At 44.0% G+C, this 27,719-nt stretch overlaps 1 protein-coding gene across 1 annotated transcript in view; it reads left to right on the top strand.

Annotated features, from left to right (window-relative positions):
* The window catches only part of COL26A1 (collagen type XXVI alpha 1 chain), a 219,028-nt gene that overhangs the window by 23,401 nt on the left and 167,908 nt on the right, over window positions 1–27,719 (top strand). Inside the window, 2 exon segments of the mRNA XM_075074049.1 lie at window positions 19,047–19,121; window positions 19,123–19,167. Of these exon segments, the coding sequence (XP_074930150.1) occupies window positions 19,047–19,121; window positions 19,123–19,167 (120 nt within the window).

Below are 27,719 nucleotides of genomic sequence, written 5' to 3'. Positions count from 1 at the left end.
AAAGAGAGAAAGAGACATAGAGAAAAGAAAAAGAGACATAGAGAGAAGAGAGAGACATAGAGAGACAGAGAGAGAAAGAACAAGAGAGAGAGATAAGACAGAAAGAGAGAAAATAGAAGAGACATAGAGAAGACAGAAGAAAAGACAAGAGAGAAGAGAGAGACATAGAGACAGAATAGAGATAGAGACAGAGAGACAACAGAGAGACATAGAGACAGAGAGAGAGAGAGACATACAGAGAGAGAGAAAGAGACATTAAACATAGAGAGACATAGAGACAGAAGAGAGAGAAGACAAAGAAGACAAGAGAGACAGAGAGAGACATAGAGAGACATAGAGAGAGACATAGAGACATTAGAGACAAGAGAGAGAGAGAGAGAGACATAGAGACAGAGAGACATAGAGAGAGACATAGATACATAGAAAGAGACATAGAGAGAGAGAGAGAGACACAGAGAAAGACACAGAGAGACATAGAGAGAGAGAGAGAGACAGAGGGAGAGAGAGAGAATCATAGAGAGACATATATATAGAGACTGAGAGACATAGAGACAGAGAGACAGAGAGAAAGACAGAGAGACATAGAGAGACATAAAGACATAGAGAGAGACAGAGAGAGACAGAGTGACCTAGAGAGACATAGAGACACAGAGAGATATATAGAGACATAGAGAGATATAGAAACATAGAGAGAGACATAGAGAGACAGAGAGAGATATATAGAGAGACATAGAGAGAGACATAGAGACATAGAGAGAGACAGAGAGACATAGAAAGACATATATAGAGAGAGAGACATGGAGACATAGAGAGAGAGATATAGAGAGAGACATAGAGACAGACATAGAGACATAGAGACGAAGAGAGAGACAGAGAAAGACAAAGAGAGAGACAAAGAGAGACATAGAGACATAGAGAGAGACATAGAGAGAAACAGAGTTAGATAGAGAGACATAGAGACATAGAGAGAGAGAGAGACATAAAAAGAGACATAGAGACGTAGACAGACAGAGAGAGAGAGACATCGAGAGAGACATAGAGACATAGAGAGAGAGAGACATAGAAAGACAGAGAGACATAGAGAGAAACATAGAGACATAGAGAGAGACATAGAGAGAAACATAGAGACATAAGGAGAGACACAGAGACATAGAGAGAGACATAGAGAGACAGAGAGACAAACAGACATAGAGACATATAGAGAGACATAGAGACATAGAGAGAAACATAGAGACATAGAGAAAGACAGAGATATTGAGACATAGAAAGAGAGAGTGAGACATAGAGAAATGGAGAGAGAGAGAGAGACATAGAGAGAGACAGAGAGACATAGAGAGAGACACAGAGACATAGACAGACATATATAGAGATAGAGACATAGAGACAAACAGAGAGACAGAGAGAGACAGAGAGAGAGAAAGAGAGACAGAGAGAGAGACAGAGAGAGAGAAAGAGAGACAGAGAGAGAGAGAGAGAGAGAGAAAGAGACATAGAGACAGAAAGAGAGAGAGACATAGAGAGAGACATACAGACAAAGAGAGACATAGAGAGAGAGAGAGAGACATAGAGAGATCCATAGAGACATAGAGAGACATATATATACAGAGAAAGAGACATAGAGACATAGAGAGAGACATAGAGGCATAGAGAGAGACATAGAGAGCGAGAGAGAAACATAAAGACATCGAGAGGGACATAGAGACATAGAGAGAGACATAGAGAGACATAGAGACAGACATAGAGAGACATAGAGACAGACATAGAGAGAGACAGAGCGACATAAAGAGAGACAGAGAGACATAGGGAGACATAGAGACATAGAGAGAGACATAGAGAGAGACAGAGAGACATAGAGAGACATGGAGAGAGACATAGAGAGACCTAGAAACATAGAAAGAGAGCTAGAGAGAGACAGAGAGACACATAGAGACATAGAGAGCGAGAGACAGAGAGAGAGACATAGTGACATAGACACATAGAGAGAGACATAGAGACATAGAGAGAGAGAGACATAGAGAGAGAGAGACATAGAGAGAGAGAGACATAAAGAGACACATAGAGAGAGAGAGACATAGGAGACATAGAGATGACAACAGAGAGGTAGAGACATAGGGAGAGAGATCGAGAACCTAGAGAGCAGAGAAGACATAGAGAGAAGGAGAGACAGAAACGAGAGAGAAAGAGCTAGAGAGGGACTAGAGAGAGATATAGCCATAGAGAAACAAGAGGATAGAAAGAGAAGAGAGACATAGAGAGACCAGAGAGAAGAGAGAGAAGACCTAGAGAGAGACAGTACAGAGAGAGGACAACATAGAGAGACATAGGACATAGAGAGACAGAGAGAGAAGGGACCAATAGAGAGACACAGCGAGAGAGAGAGAGAATAGAAGAGACACAAATAATAGAGAGCGACAGAGAGTCGAGAGGACATAGAGACATAGACACATTAGAGAGAGAGAGAGACATAGAGAGGACTAGAGAATAGAGAGAGAGAGAGAGAGACAGAAGAGAGACATAAGAGAGAGAGGACAACAGAGAAGACATAGAGACATAGAGAGAGAGAGAGAAACTATAGAGAGAGACATAGAGAGACATGGGAAGACTAGAGAGACCTGGAGACATAGAGAGAGCGAGAGACATATGAAGAGCATAAGACATTAGAGAGACATAGAGAAGACAAAGAGAGACGAGAGAGACAGTTAGAGAGACGAGAGACATAGATAGAGAAAAGAGACTAGAGACAGAGTAAAGAACATAGAGAGCAGACAGAGAAGACAGACGAGACAGACAGAGAATATCAGAGAGAGAGAGCGAGTCAGAGAAGACAGGAGAGAGAGACTAGAGAAAGAGAAGCATAGAGAACACAGAGAGAGATAGAGAGACATAGACGACATAGAGAGACACATAGAGACATAGACGAGAGGGAGAGAATAGAGAGAGTAACATATGAAAGAATCAGAGAGACATGAGACATATTATTAAGAGGGGCATAAATACATAGAGAGAGAGGAGACTTATGAGACTAGAGAGAGATATAGAGTCCATAGATAGAGACCCTAGAGACATAGAAAGAGACATAGAGAGCATAGAGCATAAGAGACAGAGAAACATAGAGACATAGACAGACGACATAGAAGAGACATAGAGACATACGGAGAGACATAGAGACATAGACGAGACATTAGAGAGAGAGAGAGAACAGAGAGAGGAGAGAGAGACATAGAGACATATAGAGACATACAGAGAGACATAGAGACATAAAGACATAGAGCAAGACAGAGAGACTTAAAGAGAAGAATCAGAGAGAACAGTAGAGAAGAGACCTGAGCCAGGTCTACACTCGAACTTTAATCTTACTTTCTTTATATATTTTTTTATTTCTTTTAATGCGTTTTTATTTATTATTATATGAGACGGCATTTCATTAAATTATTCAGCCACTTGTATATATTTCATCATTTTAGAGACATAGAGACACAGAAAAGAGAGACATACAAAGAAAAGAGAGACAGAGAGAAGAGAGAACATAGAGAGAGAAGACATAGAGAGAGACAGAGAGACATAGAGAGAGAGGAGACATAGAGAGACGAGAGAACAGAGGACATAGAGAGACAGAGACATATAGAGAGAGAGAGAGAGACAAGAGAGAATATGAGAGAGATAGAGACATAGAGAGAAAAAAAGTAGAAAAAAGAGAACTTTAGAAAAGAAACAGAGAGAGAACAAAAAGACAGAGAGAGAGACAAAAAAGAGAATAAGAGATGACAGTTCAGAGAAAAGACTCCATAGAGAGAGAGAGAAGAGAGACAAGATAAATAGAGAGATAGAGAGACTGTTTTATAGAGACATAAGAGAGAGACAGAAATAGAGAAGACAGTAGAAAGAGAGAGAGAGAGAAATAGAACTCCAGAAGACAGAGAGAGGAGAAAGAGACAGAGAGACATAGAGAGAGAGAGAGAACATAGAAGACATAGAGAGAGAGAGAAAGAGAGAGATAGAGAGAAGAGAAAGAGAGACAGACAGACAGAGAAAAAAGAGAGAGAAAGAGAGATAGACATAGAGAGATAGAGAGAGAGACATAGAGAGATAAGAGAGAGAGACAAAGAGAAGAGAGAGAGACATAAGACATCAGAGAGAGAAAAATAGAGACAAGATAGAGAGAAAAGAGAGAGATAGAGAGACATAGAGAGACATAGAGAGACATAGACGACAAGAGAGAGAGATAGAGAGAGACAGAGACTAAGAACAGAGAGAGAGAGAGAGAAAAAAGAGACCAGATAGAGAGATAGAGAGAGAAGACAGAGAGATATAGAGAGAATAGAGAGACATAGAGACATAGAGAGAGAGAGAGAGAGAAGAAGAGAGACATAGAGAGAAGAGAGAGAGACATAGAGAGACATAGAGAGAGAGAATGAGACAATAGAGAGAGACATAGAGAGACAGAGAGAGAGACAGAGAGAGACAGAGAGAAGATAGAGACAAAGAGACATAGAGAAGACAGAGAGAATAAGACCTAGAGACCATAGAGAGAGAACATAGAGACATAGAGAGAGAGAAGAGAGGAATAGAGAGAGAGATAAGACAGAGAGAGAGACAGAGAGACATAGAGAGACATAGAGAGAGACAGAGACAAGAGAGAGAGAGACATAGAGACAGAGAGACATAGAGAGAGACATAGATACATAGAAAGAGACATAGAGAGAGAGAGAGAGACATAGAGAAAGACACAGAGAGACATAGAGAGAGAGAGACAGAGGGAGAGAGAGAGAATCATAGAGAGACATATATAGAGAGAGTGAGAGACATAGAGACAGAGAGATATAGAGAAAGACAGAGAGACATAGAGAGACATAGACACATAGAGAAACATAGAGAGACAGAGTGACCTAGAGAGACATAGAGACACAGAGAGATATATAGAGATATAGAGACTTAGAGAGAGACATAGAGAGACAGAGAGAGATATAGAGAGAGACAGAGAGAGAGACAGAGAGACATAGAGAGAGACAGAGAGACATAGAAAGACATATATATAGAGAGAGACATGGAGACATAGAGAGAGAGAGACATAGAGAGAGACATAGAGACGAAGAGAGAGACAGAGAGAGACAAAGAGAGAGACAGAGAGAGACATAGAGACATAGAGAGAGACAGAGTTAGATAGAGAGACATAGAGACATAGAGAGACAGAGACACATAAAGAGAGACATAGAGATGTAGACAGAGAGAGAGAGACATAGAGAGAGACATAGAGAGACAGAGAAAGAGACATAGAGACATAGAGAGAGAGAGACATAGAAAGACAGAGAGACATAGAGACATAGGGAGAGACAAAGAGACATAGAGAAAGACATAGAGAGACAGAGAGACAGACAGACATAGAGACATAGAGACATAGAGAGAAACATAGAGACATAGAGAGAGACAGAGACATTGAGACATAGAAAGAGAGAGTGAGACATAGAGAAATGGAGAAAGAGAGAGAGAGACATAGAGAAAGACAGAGAGACATAGAGAGAGACAGAGAGAGAGACAGAGACAGAGAGACATAGAGAAACATAAATAGAGATAGAGACAAAGAGAGAGAAAGAGAGACATAGAGAGAGAGTGAGAGACATAGAAAGAGAGAGAGACAGAGAGACATAAAGACATAGGAAACAAGAGAAACAGAGAGAGAGAGATAAGAGAGAGACATAGAGAGAGGACATAGAGAGAGACATAGAGACAGAGAGAGAGACATAGAGACAGAGAGAGAGACATAGAGAAGACATAGAGAGACATAGAGAGATAGAGAGAGAGACAAAGAGACAGAGAAGAGAGAAATAGAAGACAGAGAGACATAGACAGAGAGATACATAGAGACATAGAGAGACAGAGAACAGCATAGAGAGACATAGAGAGAGACATAGAGACATAGAGAGAGACAGAGAGAGAGAGAGAGAATAGAGAGAGAGATAGAGAAATAGAAGAGAGAGAAGATAGAGAGAACAAGACATACAGACATGGATAGAGAGAGAGACAGGGAGACATAGAGAGAGAGACAGAGAGAGAGACATGGAGACAGAAACATGGACACAGAGAGAGACAGAGAGACATACAGACATGGATAGAGAGAGACATGGAGACATAGAGAGAGACAGAGAGACATGGAGACAGAGAGAGAGACAGAAACATAGAGAGAGACACAGGGAGAGACACAGGGAGAGACATGGAGACACAGAGAGAGACACGGAGAGACAGAGAGACAGAGAGAGAGAGGGAGAGACAGAGAGAGACATAGAGACATAGACAGAGAAAGAGAAACAGAGGGACATAGAGACACAGAGAGAGAGGGACATAGAGACATATAGAGACACACAGAGAGACATAGAGACACACAGAGAGACATAGAGAGAGAGAAAGAGACATGGAGACATAGACAGAAAGAGAGACACACAGAGAGACAGAGAGACAGGGAGACACAGAGAGAGAGACAGGGAGACACAGAGAGAGAGACAGGGAGACACAGGGAGACACAGACACAGGGAGACACACAGAGAGACACAGAGAGAGAGACAGAGAGACACAGAGAGAGAGACATGGAGACAGAGAAAGAGAGAGGGACATAGAGACATAGGCAGAGAGGGACATAGGGAGAGAGAGAGAGAGAGACATAGAGACATAGACAGAGAGACACAGACATAGAGTCACAGAGAGAGACAGAGAGACATAGACAGAGAGTCACAGAGAGAGAGTCACAGAGCCATAGAAAGACAGAGAGTCACAGAGAGAGAGTCACAGAGAGAAAGGGACATAGAGACATAGACAGAGAGGGACATAGGGGGAGAGAGAGAGAGGGACATGGGGGGGGGAGAGAGAGAGAGAGAGAGAGACATAGAGACATAGACATAGAGTCACAGAGAGAGACAGAGAGACATAGACATAGAGTCACAGAGAGACAGAGAGAGAGCCAGAGAGCCATAGAGAGACATAGAGACAGAGAGAGAGACATAGACAGAGAGAGGGACATAGAGAGACATAGAGAAAGAGACATAGACAGAGAGAGGGACATAGAGAGACATAGAGAAAGAGACATGGAGACAGAGAGAGAGACATGGAGGGAGAGACAGAGAGAGAGACATGGAGACATAGACAGAGACACGGAGAGAGAGACACAGAGAGAGAGACACAGAAACATAGAGAGAGAGACAGAGAGAGAGAGAGAGACATAGAGACATAGAGAGAGAGAGACTTAGAGATGGAGAGAGAGAAACAGAGAGACTTAGAGAGAGAGAGAGAGAAACAGAGAGAGAGAGAAAAAATCCCTCACCCCTTTCCTCACCAGATGGCTCCATTCCTTTACCTGGATAAATAATACTGCTCATCTTCCAAAGGTTTTTTACCACTCTCACGGTGCCTGGGCAGCGATGACTGTTCTGAAGATCTTATGCCACTTTTCCTTCCTCCCAGAGCTAATATCCATGATCGTAACAGCCTTTTTCTAGGCATAACATCTCTTCTTCTGGGTATAAATAAGAGCTATTTCCTCCCTTGGCCTTGCCCACCCCAAATTCTAATGCCTAAAGATTTAGTTTTTCCACCTTTGCCTTCTGTAAAACAGTTTCATGGTTCCAGTACCCCCAAGGACGGAACTGGTGGTTTTTGTCTTTCTGGCTTTCCAACGCACCCATCACTGTAGTTTCTAGGCATAGAGTTATGTGAGCTTCATATGCCATTATGAACAGGACAGTGTGTTGCAAGCCTTTACGAAGGTTAGGAAGTATAAAATAGTGAGTAGGCCACTGGCACTGGGGTGATTTGGGGTCAGTACCTTTGCTCAGCCATTTACTTCATTGGTGACCTTGAGTGGATAATGGATCTAATCTCCCTTAAATCACAAGCTTTGTTATTATCCCTTAATTTACTCCGTGCTTCAGTATCTCCTCTGTAAAAATGGTGACCCTGTTTCCTTAATCACAGGAGTGAAGATACAACCCATTAATGGGTTGTGAGGTGCTGGGATGTTGTGGTGGTGATGCTGGCAGACCAAGGCCCCAGGCTCACTCAATGCGTAACTGGAAACCAGTCTTGCTTACCCGTGTCTTCAAATTATCAAAATAGATATTAGACTTTAAGTTGATAAGAATGTGTTTCATAAAATGCTTGTGGGAGGCTGCGTGTATTGTTCTCCCTCAACAATACTCAATGCTCTAAACCAAGAGCAAGCATTTGCATTGCAAACCTCTGACTATGTAACTCATGAAACTGGGGTAGCAAGCCTTGTGGAATGCAAATGATGGTATCTAACAAGAAGATGTTAAATCCTGTTCATTAAATGCAAACAAGCCATTGTGCGAGATCAAGGATCAAATCCTTTAAGTGCATTCCTCCCCTGACCCCATGAAGGAGGGACCTGCATGGAAACTTGCTATCAGCTTGATTTCTGAGGGAAGAACATATAAAAATGATCATCTCTTTGCTGTTAGAACTCTGAGCCAGAGACTCTCTAAACTAAAGTGAGACATCCCCCCCGCCAGGGATATCCCTGAGTTTGCCCTCAAAGACGTTTTGAATTGACAGATCACTATAACTCTGTCACTTTTAAGATTTAGATTGAAGCTCATTTGTGTTTTATATGCTTGCTTGCTTTAACCTGTAAATAAGACTGCTTTTTCTTAACTAATAAACCTTTAATTAGTGTTTATTGCAGAATTGACTACAGGTATTGTCTAGGAGATCTGAGATAATTGATCTGGGGTAAGTGATTGGTCTCTTGGGACCGGGAACAACCTGAATATTTTTTTTTTTTTTTTTTTTGTTGAAAGTTGCCCAAGTCCAGCTTGCCTGTGGTATCAAGATAGATTGGAGCCTGAGGGGCCTGACTCCAATGGTAAAGACTCTTGTGTATCCAGGAGAGTTCACCATTTCTTACTGGGTTGGTGAACACACTACCAATCTGGGGTGTCCTGCCACTGTTTCTTCGACAGGTCTGCCTTGAGGCAGGTCATTCCTACACTTCAGGAAGCCACTCTAAGATAGCGTGAACAGATGGTGGGTAAGGGCCAGGTACAGTAATCTACATGCTAGACATGGACGCTATAACCAACCGCCCCAAATCGTGAGCATCCCTGAACGTTGGACGAATTGCGCAGGCACCTGGTTCTGACCTTTTCACTTGAAACAAGCTGAACTTGAACCCGTGGATCTGCGACACCTATCAGAGTTGGGGGAAAGTATCAGCTCTGGTCTCTTGTCGAAATGGTTTAAAGGAGGGCGGATTCAAGCTCATCGCTATACCCAGCTTAGAGACCGTTCTTGCCAGCTCTGAAAACACGTTGAACCTCTTTTTTCAGTCAGGTCACAGCATTTAAAGCAAGCACGCATTTCAGGCATTTGCCCTAAGTGATGGAGAGTAAAAGCCGAGAGAAAGTATGTTTAATGTGAATAAGAGGGAAAAGTGTGTGCTTATGTGTGAAGAGAAAATTCATAAGCTGACGGGCAAGTCTTCAGATCAGAGCATTTTGCTTGGCAATGCACAGGAGCAGCTCTGCTGCGCCAGTCTCGCATTATCTTACATTATACTGACCTGCCTTCCAACTGTACGCTTTGCAGTGGGCAATGTATGGATTGCAGTTCTGGCAAGGCACGTTAGGACACTGTGGTATTTACCAAAGCAGCAATGGGCATAGTTTTTCTTTCGTTGGAGTTCAATCTCGCATCTTTTTCTCACTAAAAGTCAGCCGACCTTTTGATTTTATTGAAATTCCCCTTCCAGTAATTGCAAGGGAAATTGATAGTGCCGGTGATATAATGTTATGAGGAAAAACATAACTTGGCAGGGGAAAATCTTTTCATACATCTCACAAGACACTCCTACTCGTTTTTCATGCTCCGCTAAAAATGTGTGATCTACTTGCTAGTATACATCATTACAGTCCTGTTAAATTCCTTAGGGAATTAACAAAGAGATAATTCGGTTGCGGCAAAGTTGGTATTACCCTGCTAAAGAGCTATAGACGAGTAACCCTAACAAGCAGGACAGAAACAACGAAAACTTTGTAGCAGAGGCTCAGTAGGGTGCCAATTTCAAATGTAATGTTGTTCCAAGGAATGTGTCAGAAGCCAGGTGTTGGGATGGGATCAAACAACATCCTTCTATAGAAACAGATACATATTACAGAGATTTTGCTACTTTCCTCTGTCTCAAGCCCCAGTTCCGTTCTAGCATTGACTGACTCCGGATAGGCCTGGACTTCTTATGTATTCGTCATGTACGCATGTTTATGCTGTTTCCCTGGTGGGTGACGCTGGTGCATCTAGAAGTCCATGATATCCTCATCTTTCAACTTGGCTCTTGCCCACCAAGATAAATGGGTCCTAGGTTTTTAAGGGACAAGTTTGAAAAGATAGCATTTGTATTGGGCTAGATGTGAGACTTGTCCCACATTTGTTTAAAGGGTGTTATCCAGTTTGTCCACTGCGAGCATTGTCTACGGTTAACACAGTTGCTGATGAAGTAACATGAGACCAGAAGGCTTCCTCTGAGTACTGCATTACGTTGTAAGTCTTGTGCCTGATTTTTGGTTTAATAGGCCATGGTACCTATTTCAGTTTCCAATATAGCAACACTTGGAAGCCTGGTCCCCCAGCGAAAAGGGGACTAAGTACGCAATTGTAACCTGCGGGGGTTACAGTGCTATAGCTGTAGCCTTTTGACTAACACGATCTGTTAGGCTGGATTAAACTACAAAAAGGCTGTAGCTCATATGTCTGGCGATAGAAATTAAACCAAATCTACATTTGGCTGCCTCGATCGCGAACAGGGACTTTCTTGTTGGTCTTTGTCCGTACAAGTCTTTAGTTTGCTTGCTTAAATTAGTCGAGTAAAAAGTTAAGTTATTTGCCATAATATGAGTATAATTTCTATTGAGGAAGGATGGGGTGGGTTAGAAACGTGGTTTTATAATTTGCACGAAGCACAGTGCACGACATTGCTTTTATTGTATTGTATTCTTATTGTCTCTTCCTTCCCTATTTTGTCTTCGAGGACGTTTCACGCCATCGTTGAAATAGCATTTTGGTTACTCCAAGCCCAACACAGGAGAACTTAGTCGTGATCAATTTGGCTGTTGAGTAGAAGTACTGGAGGTAATATGGACTCTTTTGGAGTTTTGAACATGTCTTAGACAGCTGCATCTTGATGTGTCATCCTCTAGATTCCCATACTCCTCATCTGTTCTCTCTTATTGCAGGATAGCTGGGCTGTGCAGAAGTAGTTTAGGAGAAATATGAACCTCTAGACGACTCTTGCCACTTGACGTTTTTGTTCATCCCAATGGGGGTTCTAACCACGAGATTGGCTTTTCCCAACTTGCTCTATGTGCAATTTGTTTGCATAGAAGCTTTTTAAGCGCCCTTCTGAGTGTCTGCGCTTTTAAATAATACCAGAAAATTGATAATAAATGAAGTGCAGTCTTCCAAGCCTTACCTGGTCCAGGGTTGGCTTGCTCTTTGAGTTTCGTCTCTCAGGACTGATCAAGGGGGCCCACCCACTAGAATAGTCATAGTCTAGCGCTCTCTAGTTGCATCTCCTTACTGATGTCGCAGGCTGGGGTAATGAGTCACTTCGTGCGATTTAGATGAGACAACATAAATTAGATTCAGTTAGCCCTTTCTGGGCATACTGCATCAACAGGGCAGATATCTCAACTGTATGTGTTAGGACAAAGGCCTCCAGCCTGTTGAACACTATCAAACCCCTCCAGAGGAGTCTCTGCGCAAATAGGCTTGAGCAGAGTATAGAGTCTTGCTACCATACCAGCTTAACGGAATGTCCTGGTAATGTCTGAGCAAAAGCAGGTTTGTGAGAGCCACTCACACCTCCATCTTCCACTACTACAAAACAACCGGAAATCATCCGCTAAGTATCAGAGGGGTAAGCCATGTTAGTTTATAGGCACAAAGTAACAATGAGAAGCTCCGGCGGCAACCCTTTAAATTGGGCCGGATTTATTTGCGCGTCATAAGCTTTCATGGGTAAAAAACCCACTTCTTCAGATGCATGGATGAAATTAGATACCGGCATAGATACTGGCACACTTTTAGGAGAACACGTCATCTCCCTGGACATTCAATAGCAGATTTAAAATAGCCATCCTTCAACAAAAAAAACTTCATAAAAACAGACTTTCAAAGAGCAACTGCAGAGCTACAGGTCATTGGCAAACCTTACACCAATTGATTTGCTTGAATAGGGACTGGGAGTTGCTGGCTTCACTACAAAAGCAAATTTACCTCGTCCTTGGTATTGACACCTTCTCATCAATTATTCGGAAGTGGATCAATCACCTACCCATGACTGAATTGGCACTTGTCAAACAGTGGTTTCTTCCAATTGGTAAGGTAAACTCCTTTTCTCTTATGTGCTAGTATATCTATGCCTGTATCTGTATCTTCACTCCATGCAGCTGAAGAAGTGAGGTTTTTTCCCATGAAAGTTTCATTGGCCCAAAATAAATTTAAGTCTTTTTAAGATTGTCACTGTGCTCCTGGTTGTTTTTGTGAATCTCCTAGGATGGTCTATATGCATCTCTCTAATGTTGTCAGCTAAATAGAGTAGAGGTAGTTGTTTTCTCAATGGCCCAAGCTGGAGTTTCTAAATCAAGTGGCTAACAAAACTACAGTCTACGATTCCCACACGAGTCCATGGAAGCCTTCCCTGGTGGCTTCTACAGAATGAACATTGGTTGTTGCAGAATTAAATTAGGCTGCGTGGGAGAAGTCTTCTTGTGTTTCTCAGTGAAAGTGGCGTGCAGGAATTGGAAAAAGCTGGAGAGCCACTTCTCTAAACTAATTCAGTGGAGTGAATTCTGGTTAACGGTATTTGCTAAACATAGGCATCGATGGACACATTTTAAGATCTAGCCGCTCCAATCTTAAGGAGTGTTGGTCAGTACATTACTTGGATCTGACTCTTCCTCTTTGCATAAGCCAAATAACACATTTCTCTGTCATCCTGGACCTGTGCCAGTAAAACTCCTAAACCTTTCTTACTAGCATCTGCCTATAACGTAAAGGGTCATTTATCGTCTGTGTGTAAGCAAAGGCGGGGGTCTTTCATCACTTTTAGTCTGAGGCACTGCAGTGCCTGCTCACACTCTGGGGACTGTTGCTACTGAGACTGTGGCTTTGAAAGGAGAAATCTCTCCTTTGGTCTTAAAGTCATTGCACTATTATAGCACATGGTCCCTAAATTCTACATGTTGTTGTTCTGGTAGGCACGACAGTGATCTAGATGGGTTCTTGTCGTTTTATTGTGACTCTCTTCTTCTAGTCTATGGCAAAATACTGAGGGATAAACATTTTCTCTTTAACTGATATGCTTGAGCCCACATAGATCAACTTACTTAATGGGAAAGCAATTCTTAACTGAAAAGCTTTTCCAGGGACCAGTCCACTTTGCAGTAAGTTAATGCAAGTGATCCCATTCCAATTCCCATGAAAGCACACGCCTTTACCACTGGAGTTCAAGGACTAAGCCGATCAGCTGTAAGCAGTGTCAGGCTACTCTCCCCTTGTGTGGTCGGGTCACCCTAAACACCCTTGCCCAGGTTTTCATGGGCACCAGTGATGATTCAAAGCCAAATTCCCATTGACCTGGGTAAGTACCAAGCTGCCATTCATGTCTGAAAATCTCCGTCAAAAAGCAAGCGGGCACTCACACGCTATTCTCTCATGTGGGTGCATGCATGTGTGGGAAATGCACTCTAATTGCAGCCATTTTTGACTAATCCACGAGAAGTGCCCTGAATACAGACTAGGGCTCCCCACTGTATTCTTAAAGATATGGCCCACAGAAAATGGCTTTACTTCACAATACGCATCTACAATCCGTCCATTGCCACCTAGCTGTGCTAAATAGTTTGGTTCCTAAAGTAAGGGGACGATATTCATCAGAGGGGCCCAAAATGCAGTGTTTGGCTAGTTTACAGCCAGACCCAAAGGCAGAAGGCAATATTGGTTGGTCTTTAATCTCTTTTTAAATGACAGATTCAAATGGTTGCTGTTGCTTTTTGCACCAAGGTGGCCTAGTACCACCACCTCTCTATCATGTTACGCATCCACTTCCAGAGCCTGCGTTTTTTCTCCACTCATGTTGTGCCTTTGGGACTATCAAGATCCCATGCTGTCATCCAGTGTATTGGATTTCAGTCTCCATGAAGTCATGAGCTTCTCTGGTGTGCTACAGAGAAATCCTTTGTCCAGGCAAGTGAAAAAGAAACACAAAAGGGAGCTGGATTTGTTTCTCTCAGAGTAAGTCCACTGAAGTCAGAGTTATACTAACATGAAAGCAGTGTGGGGAGAATCAAACTCACTCTTTTCAGTTAAACACCTCCGCAGCATAACAAACATTTTTCTCTTCCAATCTGTTCTCCTGTGCCCATTGAAATCAATAGAAGAAAGTTCAGAGGGATTTGCGGGTGGGGAGCATACATCTGCAGTTTATAACTGTAGGGATATTGCTTATAATGGAGAGTAGTCAATTCAACGAGCCTTTATTGGAAGGGCAAACCAGAAAAGTGTGGTCAAGTCTAAAGAGAAACCCTGAGCTATGGGAGGTATGTGATAAGGAAGATCTGCCCAGGATAAGGCTACATAGTGTGTTTTTTGGTTTGTTCCCTTGTGTCCATCTGTCAGTGTCCATTCTTCATCTGTTGCAGATTGCTGCGTAGTGCAATGTCTCCTTTCTCCCAGGGCTAGGAACAATTTTTCCTTGTTGCATATTAATGAGAAGCCTTTTATGGTGCCTGATGATTTGGGGAAATGTTGTGTGTGGTTTTTTTTTTTTTTTTTTTTTTTTTGTACCCTCCCCTCTTCTACTTTGCAGCACTTGGCCAACTTGCTTATTTGCATGACACTGATAGTTGTGTGTTCTATATGGTGGTTTGCACAGCCGTTTAATATGTCGTGGGGATTGGTACGATGAACTTGCCAGTGGCTGTGGCTAAACACGTACATAGGGGGATGCCCTGTCTGTACAGCCATACCTTTCTTGGACTCAAATGGAAACTCTTGGTGCTTTGTTGTATGTGTGGTGATAATGCCCCAAACAGAGAACCCTATCCTGCAGTCCTTCAGCAAATCCTCCCATTAAGGCTGAGAGCTGAAATGGATCTAACCACAGTATAATATATATTTTCTATCCAATCTGAAACCAGCTCCTTTCTCCAGTCCTCTCTCCACCCCATCTTTGTTACAGCCTCCCTCTCTTTCCCCTTAATCTTAACTCATGGAAGCTGTTTACAGCCCATTAAAGGATCAAATATCTTCAGAGGATGATTTGAGCTTTCATTAACATTTTTCCATCTTGCAGTTCAATTCCCTGTGTAGGAAACCCTGACTTAAAGCATGATTCAGAGGGTAGCAATGCCATTTGGATATTATGGAGTTGGGATCCAGAGCCCAGATATTAGTATTTTGTATTTGTACAAAGCAGGATGTCTATCCTCCCGAGACATTCAGTGGAATTCATTTGGAACATCATCTTTGCAAGTTACATGCTTTGTATCTTTAAACATTGCAGCCCGATGTGGTCAAAGCCGAGTTGCTCCTATAAATGAGATATGGGCATATGAATAAATGACACAGCACTGATAATCTTGCTTGTTTTATTGCCATCAAAATCTTCATCCTGTGATGTGGGATTGTACCGCATATGGCAATGCAAACAAGTATTACCTCTTCATTTAAATCTTTAACATAGTTTCCTATTGAGTTTCTCCTGATTCCTCTGCCCAAGGCTGCCTGGCAAGAATCCCCCAAAGTGACAGCTAGAGCAGTGAAACTACTGTAGGCCTTTTCCCACAGTGGAGTCCTGCAGTGTCAACTGTTTTCCAGCCTCTGGAGAGAGGGCCCAATGATATGAGGTCACATTAATACCCATCTGAGTCAAGGGATAAAAATAGGCCTGAAAACTACCGCAGAATACTAATAAAACTCTGAGAGAACTGGCTCTCTGATTCTTGCACATCGCTTACAAGCCTGGGAAATACTTGGGATGTGACTGTAACACATGGGTGTGATGGGTTGGACCCCTTAAGGTGCCATTTGATGTGTTGGGATATCACTGAGCTCACCTGTTCTGCCAGCCAGGACCCCCTTTTTACCTGTCTTGCTGAGCCAGGCTATCAAGCCTCCTCCAGCACACATGCAGGCAGGGCCACACCCAGCTGCAGAACAACACAGATCAGCTCTGGGAAGGTTCAGTTTAAGGGACTTGTCCCAGCATTCAGGTGTCCACCTCCTTTGGAGTGCAGATCCAATGGTATATTATGAAATCTGCCTCCTCCCTCAATGTGGAGGAAGGTATTCACAGCCTCTTACCCTCCCCCCAATTATGAATTGCACACATGGGGTTATACTATAAACAAGAAATAAGTTTAACTCCAAAAGGTGAATTTTAAGTGTCTAAAGAGAGAGCAAACAGAACAAAGCAAATTACAAAGCAAATAAAACAAAACACGCATCCTAAGCTTGTTTCACTAAAGAAATTGGTTACAAACAGTAATTTCTCACCCTAAATATTGTCACAGGTCGATTACAGAAAGTCTTGAAAGGCAGCTGCACTGGCCTGCAGCTAGAGATTTCAGGTATTTCCACTTACAGGGACTGGATGCCCTCCAGCCTGGGTTCAACCCTTCTCCCCTCACTACAGTTCTTGCTTCTAGTGCTTTTAGTGTCTCTTTGGTGGGGAGGCAGAGAGAACCATGATGATGTCACTCCCTTGCCTTCTTGTGGAGGGCAGGAACCCTTTGTCTCCCAGTGGAAGAACACTGGCATTCCAACAGGTGCGTCCAGTCCCAAGTGACTCAGACCCATGTCTCTGCAAGGCTGTGGCAGCATTACTCATAGGCTGTCTGGAGCATCCACAGGAAGATTAAGCTCTTTCACAGTGCATTGCCTTTGCTAATGGGCTGGCTGGGGTGACTCCAAAGTAGCTAGTTGAATATAAATACGTAGTCAATATGCTTAACTTCAGATACAGAAATGCCACAGGCATACAAGTGGATAATCACTTCAGTAAATCATAACCTTTCCAATGATATCTTACATGAGCATCTTGCATAAAGTCCATGTTATGTCATATTCATATCATAAGCATATTTTTCATAAAGAATATGAAGTGAAATGTCACAGTGGGTTCCCTTGAGATGCGGGGAGGGTGACCAGGCAGCAAGTGTGAAAAACTGGGACAGGGATGAAGGGGGGTAATAGGTGCCTATATAAAGACAAAGCCCTGAATATCAGGACTATTCCTATAAAATCAGGACATCTGGTCACCCTAAGAGGGGTGGCATGCTAGCCCAGAGTCCAAGGAGCAGGTCAGCAGAAAAGCTGCATGGGTTTTGGATCGCCGCTGTTTATGGGCTCCCATGGCTGCAGTAAACAGTGCAGCTGTCTGAAAGCCACTCCCTTCCTTCCCTATTTCTGCAGCAGCTGCCAGTCCTGTTTGTATCTGTGGGGTCAGACAACTGATTCTCTGCTCTGATCCTGCAGCACTTGACATAGCTCTTCGGAATGCATTCATCCCAGACCTGTGGGGCTACAGGTGCGAGTCTCTCCTTGCTTTAAAGATCATGAAGCCTCCTGGAAAGATGCAGGAGGATCAACAAAGGAAATAAATTAGAAGCAGAGAAGGAGGGAAAGAACAGAAGCTGAAAAGGACAAAGAAAGGCAGGCAAAGAGAGACTGGCCAGAGAATGGAAACAGGGAAGAGTAGGTTGGAGGAGGGTGTGCACCTATGTGCAGGGGTGGCCAATTGTCATACCTACAGAATGAAGGATTGGGTGCTTCGCTCTGGTGTAGCTGTACAGATGTTGATCCTGCACTAGGGTTTGAAACCTGGTAAGCCATGCTGGAAGAAATCTTGCTTTACATCAGTGGAGCACATCTACTGTAATGTTTTGCATCAGTATAACTATGTTGGTGTAGTGACAATTCTGCAATCCCCCTGGGTAAAACATCCGAAGGCACCATCCTTCTTGTTCCTCAAAGCTGATGGCGTGAACAGCACATTTCTTTTTGGACACCTGCTACCATAAATACTGAGGCCCAGGATCCTTTTGTGGGTGTCTTGTGCCTGCAAAGCTCCCTCCTGTATTTTGAGCATGAAGATTACCAGAGACTGAATTTGGACGCCTCCCACTGCTCTCTGATTTTGCACTCCGGTCAGTTAGGAATGCCAGGACTGATCTGCTGTCTCTGTTCAGATACAAGAGCAAAAATGTGGGCACAGGTTTGTTGAGTTTAGATTGTGTTTGCAAAAGGGAGACTGCCTGGCTGGATCTAAATACCCTTGAATGAGTCTTTTTTTTTCTTTGAGTGAGGAACAGCTGTGAAAAACAATTATATTTCACTGAGATTAAAAGCAATTATTAGAGGACCAGGAAGGATGCTTTGTCCAAACCATTGGACTGGACTTGGGAGCCCCAGATTTCAATTCCTGGCTATGCCACAGGATTTCTGTTGACTTAATCTCTCTCTGCCTCAGTTTCCCATCTTTAAAGTGGTATCATGCTACCTTTGTCTTGCCTCTTTAGATTGTACACTTTTTGGGGTCGCAACAGTGTCTGTGCAGCACCTTGCAGAAAGTTGTTATAGTAAACCCACAACTATCTGAAAATGTTAAACACCCAAAGTGCAAGGAATTGTTTGGGTGGAAGGGAGTCGGGTGGGGGGATAATGCCAGAAGTAAAAGGATGAATTAAGGCAAGTAAATTTAGGCTAAATCTTTGGGAGACTATTGGAAAGACCGTCCTGAGTCTCATAACTTGCAATGTCTGAAAGGAGACCATATAATACACTGTAGGAGATTCTGGCCTCTGGGGAGAGACAAAATGTCGTATTACTTCTTCTGTCTCTAATTTCTTTGATTAGCTGATGCAGAAGATCTCCTTGAGACAACATTTTGAGGACTGGAATTTTGGGTAAACATAGCTGGCAGCAGACTGATGTATGTTACTCAGCTCGCTGCACTACTGGGATTTAAAGTGTCCTTTTTCTTGCAGGCACTGGTGTCACTACACAGTTACGCGGACAGTTTCCTGCCAAGTGCAGAATGGCTCGGAGACCGTGATCCGAGGGTTATCAGAGCTGCCGGTGGCCAGGACCTTGTGCCAGCTTAGTGAGGTAAAAGCCCTTAACATCTTGTGTTTGAATATACAAACTGTGGACTGGGCCCTGCACTCTGATTCAGTTATGGAATCCGGGCTAAGCAAAACATGTAGATGGGCCGTATGGGGCTGGATTCTGATCTTAGTTGACCAGTATAAATTGAAGTAACTCATTGAAGTGAAAGGAGTTGCTCTTGATTTATACTGGTATAACTGAAATCGGTACCCTACCTATGTCTGTTAGCTTTGCTCTGTGTGGCATTTAGCTGTGCGAGCTTCCTCTACAGTTATTGAGGCACCTGGCGTTACTGACCTGAAATACCAGCTACTCTGGCTCTCCGAGAACCCAAGTGCCTGACCTGCAGCAGGGCTTTTTGATGTGCACCAGTGCAATGAGGGACTAAGATAAGGCTGCCAAACGCATCGTCACGTGAAACTGTGCCAGGATTGGATTTCATCCTGGTGGGTTCCTAGATTCTGGGCTAATTTGCAGGGATAATAAAGTACTTGTTGCTGGGAGCCAGATCTTGCAATGGGTCTCAGAGCTCGTAATTCCCATTGACTTCAGAGCACCTTACAGATTTGGCTCTCATAAGGTACTCTTCATCCGCAGTCTCAGAGTATGGCTACACTTGCAGCTATACAGTGCTGGGAGTTACAGCTGTCTTCGTACAGCTGTGTAGGGAAACCACTGCAGTGTGGCCATACTGACAGCTACCACCGCTGCAGTGTGGCACTTTTGCAGCAATTGCAGCACTGTTGAGTGGGCTGAACAGGCATTCTGGGATACCTCCGAATACCTCTGGAGGCCAATTACAGCGCTTTGGTGGCCACACTGGTGGAGCAGCGCTGCATCACCAGCGCTGCAATCATTATACCCCAGGCAGAGCAGGATACAAGCCAGCGCTGCAGCCAGGGAGATGCAGCGCTGTATGTGCCTTGCAAGTGTGACGGTGAGTAAGTTGCGCGCTGTAAACCCACCACCAGCGCGCAACTCTCCAGTGTAGCCAAGCCCTCAGAGACCTTTACAGAGGATGTAGTTCCAATATCTCCACTTCACAGATCAGAAACCTCGGCATAGAGGCTGTAACTTGCATAAGGCTTCTTGACTTCCAGGTCTTTGTCCTACCTGCTAGACAATTCTAGTAATCTATTGTGCTGCCTGGCCGTCCGCAGCATTAAATTAGCCAACAAAATGAATGGAATTATTTATTTATCACCACTTTGTTAACAACAGCTACAGAACAGGGTTTGAGATAATCTCAAGCTTAGTAAGGAAATGTCTTGATGGTAATGTAGGCAGAATATAGTTCCACACTCTTCAGAAAGCATCCATCAAATACTGAGCTTCACCTATGATAGTATTTGTTGAAAATTTTAATTTTTCACCTTGCTGTTAATGCTCTTAGTTCTCCATTTTCATTCGGCTACTGGTCAGTCTTACTCAATTTTCATTTATGTGACTTGGTGTGTGTTTGGTCTTATTTCAATGACTGCCTTACGTGGGACATTTTATATTTTATATTCTTGTGACCAGACCTGCCTTCCCCCCCCGCCCCATTGGGGGGTGCTCCATTCCTCTTAAGAGTGCATGTTAACCTCCTTTAAATACAATTTTAAAAAAACTTGCCCATTCTTCCTTTTAAAAACGTGAATGAAGGTACACTGCTAACAAATAAATAATCAATCATATTATTGGATCAACATCCTAGCTACATACTTGTAAAGCTACTAATTAACTAGGCACATTCACTGAAAAGAAAAATTCTAGCAAATATAAACTGTGTGTGTGTGTTGTTCAGTTTTGTGACATTCGAACTTGGCTGGATGGTTTTCTGTCTTAAATAATTTTTCTAATAGCCTGAAGACTATTAGCCTGAATTGTTCTGGCTGCATATTTGAGGAAAGTGCAGAATAGCACTGGAATGATTGGCAAGAGAAAAGCTTAAATTAAAAAATGCATAAATTTAAAAATGAGACACAAGGTGGGTGAGGTAATACCTTTTACTGGACCAGCTTCTGTTGGTGAGAGAGACAAGGTTTTGAGCTTACACAGAGCTCTTCTTCATGTCACTAAAGACTGAAGAGACCTGAAGATCTCTGTGTAAGCTCAAAAACTTGTATCTCTCACCAACAGAAATTGGTCCAAAGTTACCTTACCCACTTTGTCTTTCTCTAATGCCTGGGACCCACACCACTACAACACTAAATTTAAAAATGTCAGAAACCTTGGCACTGAAATAGTTTGTGGTTACAGACACTTAAGATCTCAGATGGGAGCTGCCTCTCTGGGAAGTAAGAGCCCAATAGGATTTCAAGGCATCCAGTTTTCAATTGGAATGCCTGGCCAAAAAGGTTAGCACTGCTGACCAGGCAGTTAAAAGTCCGGTTGGCAGTGCATCAGGGCTAAGACAGGCTCCATGCGCAGCCTAGCTCCACACAGCTCCCAGAAGCAACCCCTAGGCACAGGGGTGATCAACAAAGCTCCATGTGCTGTCCCTACCCTGAGCACTGTTTCCGCAGTTCCCATTGGCTGGGAACCGTAGATAATGGGAGCTGCAGGGGTGGCACCTGTGGGCTCAGACAGCATGCACTGTGCAGAGCTACCTGGCCACCCCTGCGCCTAGGAGCTGGACATGCTGTCTGTTTCCGAGAGCCGTGCAGAGCCAGGTCAGGAAGGGAGCCTGCCTTATCCGTGTTGCGCTGTGGACCAGGAGGCACCTGAGGTAAGCGCCACCTGGCTGGAGTCTGCACCCCAACCTCAGCTCTGAGTCCCCTCCTGGAGCCTGCACCCCAACCCTCTGCCCCAGCCCTGAGCCTGCTCTCATACTCTGAACCCTTCTCCTTCAGCCCAGTGCCCTATCCTGCTCCCCAGAGCCCCCTCCTGCACCGTAACCCTTCATTTCTGCCCCACCTTGGAGCCCACACCCCCAGCTGGAGCCCTCACCTCATTCCAACTCCCTGCCCCAGCCCAGTGAAAGTGAGTCAGGGTGGGGAAGAGTGTGAATGAGGGAGGGGCAGATGGAGTGAGAGGGAGTGGGGCAAGGGCAGGGTCTCGGGGAAGGGGCAGGGGCAAGGCATGGGGGGGTAAGTTTTCTACAATTAAAAACTCTACTACCCAATTGTCAGCCCGTGCTCCCAGGACATGGACTAGAACACAAGAAAACTGTCTGTCCAGATTAGAGTTAAGGGGCGGGGGCAGTATTTTACCTCTGTATTTGGCACTGGTGCAACCACTGCTGGAATCCTGTGTCCAATTCTGGTGCCTGCCATTCAAAAAGGATGTGGTTACATTGGAGAGGGGGTTAGAGAAGAGCCATGAGAATGATTGATTGATTGATTGATTGATTATAAGGCATGTTTTCCAATCCTTTAGTGATAGACTCAAAAGCTCAATTTATTTAGCTTAAAAAATATAAGGTTAAGGGGTGATTTTAATTATGGCTTATATGTACCTATATAGGGAATACATATTGAACAATGGGCTCTTCATTGTAGCAGAGAAAGCTATAACACAATGCAATGGCTAGAAGTTGAAGCTAGACAAATTCAGACTGGAAATAAAGCATATATTTTTAAACTGAGAATAATTAACCATTGCAATAGTTTGCCAAGGGTCATGGTGTATTCCTCATCACTGACCATTTTAAATAAGGATTGGACATTTTTGTGGGGAAAGTCTATGGCCTGTGTTATAAAGGACATCAGACTAGATGATCAGAATGGTCCCTACTGGCCTGAAAATCTGTGACTGACAATACCTGACTCTACACTCACTCCCCTGCTGGCTGACATCTCCTCCTTGGTCTTTTGGCTTCTTCCCAGTGATCCTTGGGTTCAGCCTTGTGCAGGACACCTTAATGGCAGAGATACCTCTGTCCATGCCCTGTTTGAGACCGTGAGGCTGGAATGAGCCTCCAGAAACTGTGTCCTTTAGTACCGTTCTCTGGAGGTTGAGGGATTTCTGTCTCTGTTGGGATGTTCTGTGCAAAATTATCCAATACAGCAGGAGTCTTCTTAAACACAGAAAACAGTAAAGAAACTGTCTGTATATCACACTCCTGTGACTCCTAGGCAAAGCCCAATGAGGTAGGCTTCCCTTAGTTTAGTTACAGAGGAAAAACAAAGACAATCTAGAAATAAATCCCCTGTTTCCTGGTCAGTCTGACCGCCTCTCCCTGCTGCATAGAGAAGTCTCTTTATCCTTCCTCTGACCTGCTTATCCAATTCTAGTTGCCAGAGCTCGTGACCCTATCAGTGAGAAGTTGCATCATTTCTACTGGAGTCTTTGATCAAGAATACCATCTGGGGCAAAGCCCACAGTCTTTGTGCTGCATACAAAGCCTATTGTCTCTGGTTACCCCTGGGAAGTTTCCCCACCTTCTGGTCTCTGGCATCTAGCATTTCAGAAGCCATTTTTACCTCCACCTCCCTAGACACGTGTTGCCAGTCAAGGCGACTTGACTCTTGATTTGAATGTACATTGGTTTTGGCTGTAGGTGTTAGATGGTGCCCTCATGCTGAATTGTATTTCTGTCTCAGTGGCCACAGAGGTCGCATGGATTTATCCATTTTCCCTTGCCATAAATAATAAATTGATGTAAAAGGAGTGTAACAGCAGCCCAAGCAGTGATGGGACCCATCTCTAGTTATAAGGAGGAAGCATGGGTAGATTTGCTTGGAGTGGTAGTAGGAGAATGGAGAAAATCATTAGGCAGATAGCAGCACAGCTCTGGCTCTTTTTTTCTGTTTCTTACAGCTGTCTTGATGCAACCATTTCATCTTCTTGTTTACAAGTAATGAGCCAAATCTGGCCAAGCTTTCACTCCCTCCATGTCCACGATGGGAGGTTCACTAGCAAAAGCAACTCCTGCCAAAGAAGAAGGCGTCTCTCAAGTTTTCAGTGAGAACTGAGGGGGGCATTTCATTAGTGATCCTGCTTCCAAACTGATGTCAGTGTGGCCAGACAGAGGTTTCATCCATTTCCTGTCACCCGTTCAGATGCTACATTTCTTTTCCTCCTTGCACAAGTTTTGGACCAGTGCCCAGGATTTGACAGGGAAGTATCTGTATAGCAGCTTGGGGCGTGTTGCTTCTTGCTATTGACTCGCTCACTCCTGGGAAGCTGGCAGCTGTTTCTTTTGTGAGCATTGTCATCTTGGCTCAGATGGGATGAGCTACCCTGTTCCCACTTCTACCCTAGACTTTCTATTTAGCTTGGAGGCCTACATTGCTTTGGTGCTGTCTTTGCTGTTGGCTTTTCTCTCAGCAGAGCTCTGCTATAACCTTTCTCCCTCTGAGTCTTGCCATCTGCATCTTATGTGTGTCACTGCGGGTGCCTAGATGTTGTGACGCCAAAGGGCAGAGGGGCTGGTGGGCGCACCTGATGTGCGTATTCATTAATATTCCATGCGTCTCTCTTGAGAAGTAAATAAAGTCGCCAGTTTGGGTTGCATCAGCAAACGATTCCCTGGGGTCCAGCCATCCCATCAGTTGCGCGCAACTCCCATCAAAGCCGGTGACACCTGACGTTTGGCCCTCCCCCTGTGTGACGCATGTGCTAGGGCTCCAAGGGCTGCGCTAGGTTTATCACTTCAGAGCAGTCAGTACCCCAACTAGGACAGGCTCTGCCCAAAGGCTGATAGAGAAGGATGGTCGCATGGTGAAGGCACTGGATGGAGACTTGGAAGATCCTGACTCTGACACTGACTTCCTGTGTGACCTTGGGCAAATGGTTTTAACCTCAGATACTCCATGGTAAAATGGAGTAATACTTCCTGGGTCTTGTTTATGTTGCAAGTAAGAGACCGTCCCAAACCACCCTAGTGCAGCAGGGTCCTGATCCCGGTTGGGGCCTCCATGGGTATATCTACACTGCACCAGAAACCCTGGTGCTGACTCTGGTTTTAGCCCAAGCCCCTTCCATCCACACAGAAAATAGTTTGACTTGGGCCAAGAACCCCCTGGCTTTGGGCCTGCTAAGAGGGAGATTCTGAGCCGGGTCAGAACCCAGGCATTTTGCAGTATGGATACAGCTTAACTCTGGGTCGCCAGACTTGGGTCTGGAGAGTCGAACAATGCTGTCCCACAGTCCCTTGGGGCTGTTTCCCAACCTTTCAATTCCAGAACTTGCCACTCACTTCACAGGAACCGGAAGCAAACAGTGGTGCTAGAACAATATTTGTAGAGGGGAGGGAAGCTGAAGGCAGAAAGCAAGTACTTGGCTTGTTGTTGCTACTTCAAGCTGAGGGGTGCTACTGCACCCCTCGTTCCAGCACCTATGGAAGCAATCTCCTGGTTCAAATGACGCTGCTCATTATTTAGTGCTTCATTTCAACTAGAAACACAGATGCCACAGTATTGCCACTGCTAAAGCCAAATGCTTGCGAGGTGGCGAGTGGCACAGAGCAAGTCAAATGACCTCAGAGGCCTTGGCGAATACTGGCGAGGCTGGTGTTTTGCTATTGCGCGTTCAGCAAGGGATACATGGGATATTCTAGCTCTTGAGTAGCGCAGTGTATCATTGTCAAGTGCACAGCAGATACAGGGGGTATAGTGCACCTGGGAAGCTGAGAGGTTTTAGACAGTGGCCAGGACAGTCTGCCTTTCCGACAGCTACTTCACTGTCCCAGCAAATGTTTCAGAAATGTACAGTTTAGTCCTACTAGTCCCACCCCCAATGACTGAGCAGCAGCCTCTCTCAGGTGTCCTGCTTCTGGGGAGTCCAGGTACAGCAGCATTGCATGGCAGCAGACAGCATAGCCCAGGCTGAGAAGATGCCCCCTTTGACTCTACAGGGGGCATTTAAGTGCCAGAATGAAAGTACCTTATTGTTTAGAACTCAGCAAGGACAGTGAGGCCCAAGCCCTTGTGAAAAAAGTGCTGTTAACCCATTGACGAGAGCTTTACTTCTACCTCGGCCCCCCTGTACCGCACCCAACCCTGGGGGCAGGGAAGCGCTGATTTCAACACGATGTCTGGTGATGCCATGCTGGGGCATTATTTCAGACGGACTTCTATTGATGCCTTTTCTGTACCACTTCAAAATGTTTTTTGACAAACTGGAGACAATGCGGAGTACTGTACTTAAGAGGGAATAATCAACTGCACAAATACAAACTGGGAAATGACTGCCTGTGAAGGAGTACTGCAGAAAAGGATGTGGGGGTTATAGTGGATCACAAACTTAACGAGTCAATGGTGTAATACTGTTGTGGGGAAAAAAGGAAACGTCATTAGGTGATGTATTAGCAAGTGTATTGTAAGCAAGACATGAGAAGTAATTCTTCCACTCTGCTCAGCACTGGTAAGGCCTCAACTGAAGTATTGTATCCAGTTCTGCGTGCAACACTTTGGAAAGATGTGGAGAAATTGGGAAAAAGTCCAGAGGACAGCAAAGGTCCAGAAAACATGACCTACGAATAAAGACTGAAAAAACTGAGTTTGCTTAGTCTGGAGAAGAGAAGACTGAGGGGAGGCCATAACAGACCTCAAGTATGTAAAAGGTTGTTACAAAGAGGAGGGTGATAAATTTCTCCTTAACCACTGTGGACAGGACAAAAAGTAATAGCCTTAAATAGTAGCTAGGGAGATTTAGGTTTGACATCATGAAAAACTTCCTAACTGTTAAGTTAGTTAAGCCATGGAACAAATTACCTAGGGAGGTTGTGGAATCTTCATTGTTGGGTTTTTTTTAAGAGTAGGTTAGATGAGAGCTTGTCAAGGCGGGTGTAGGTAATAGTTAGACCCGCCCCAATGCTGGGAACTGGACTAGATGACCTCTCGAGGTTCCTTCCAGTTCTATGATTCTGTAATTCTGTGTCTTCTATTCAGATACAGACCAGACCTGATTCTGCTTGTCCCATTGTACATGACATGACCACAGACGTAGGCGGTATCTTCAATATCTTACTTTAAATGTAACTTCCAGAGCTTGCTGATCAATGCAGATCATTCTTACTGTTCAGTATTCTTGAACGCATGCATTTTTTTAAAAATGTAGCAACTTCTTTTCCACTCAAAATGGGGGATACCATCTTGGTGAATAACAAAACGATATCTATTTTAGATATGTGGGGGTGTGTAGCATGTGCCTCAGTTTTTCCATCTGTAAAATAGTGATAAGGACGCTGACCTCCCTTTGTAAAGTGCTTTCCGCTCTATTAAGAGCTATAGAACAGCTAGGTATCTATCATTTATTTTCTATATCAAGAATCTGTTGCTACGTGATCAATAGAGTTGTGGGGTGTACATCACCAAAGAATTTGACCCCTGCTTCAGTGCTTATCCTCAGTCAACAATGTTTCTCTAGCTGGCATTGCCTCTTCTGAAACTGGGGACCCCTCTATTTCCTTTCTTTGCCCATTCAACTGAATAACTTCTACGGACTGACTCAGTGCTTAGAATTGCTATTTGAAGTCCCTTTAGACAGGAAACGCTGATTATGTGTTAGTCCCATTATTACTCTGGAGGCTGTTAGGTCACATACTTGGAAATAGACACCCATCTTTCCTCTCCATGTACATTTTACAGCAGGATGAGTATTCCCCAGAGAGTGTGCTCAAGGCT

This window comes from Chelonoidis abingdonii, chromosome 20 (genome assembly GCF_003597395.2).
Source record: "Chelonoidis abingdonii isolate Lonesome George chromosome 20, CheloAbing_2.0, whole genome shotgun sequence".
In the NCBI taxonomy this organism is placed as follows: domain Eukaryota; kingdom Metazoa; phylum Chordata; order Testudines; family Testudinidae; genus Chelonoidis; species Chelonoidis abingdonii.
This window is presented reverse-complemented; position numbering and strand designations above follow the sequence as displayed.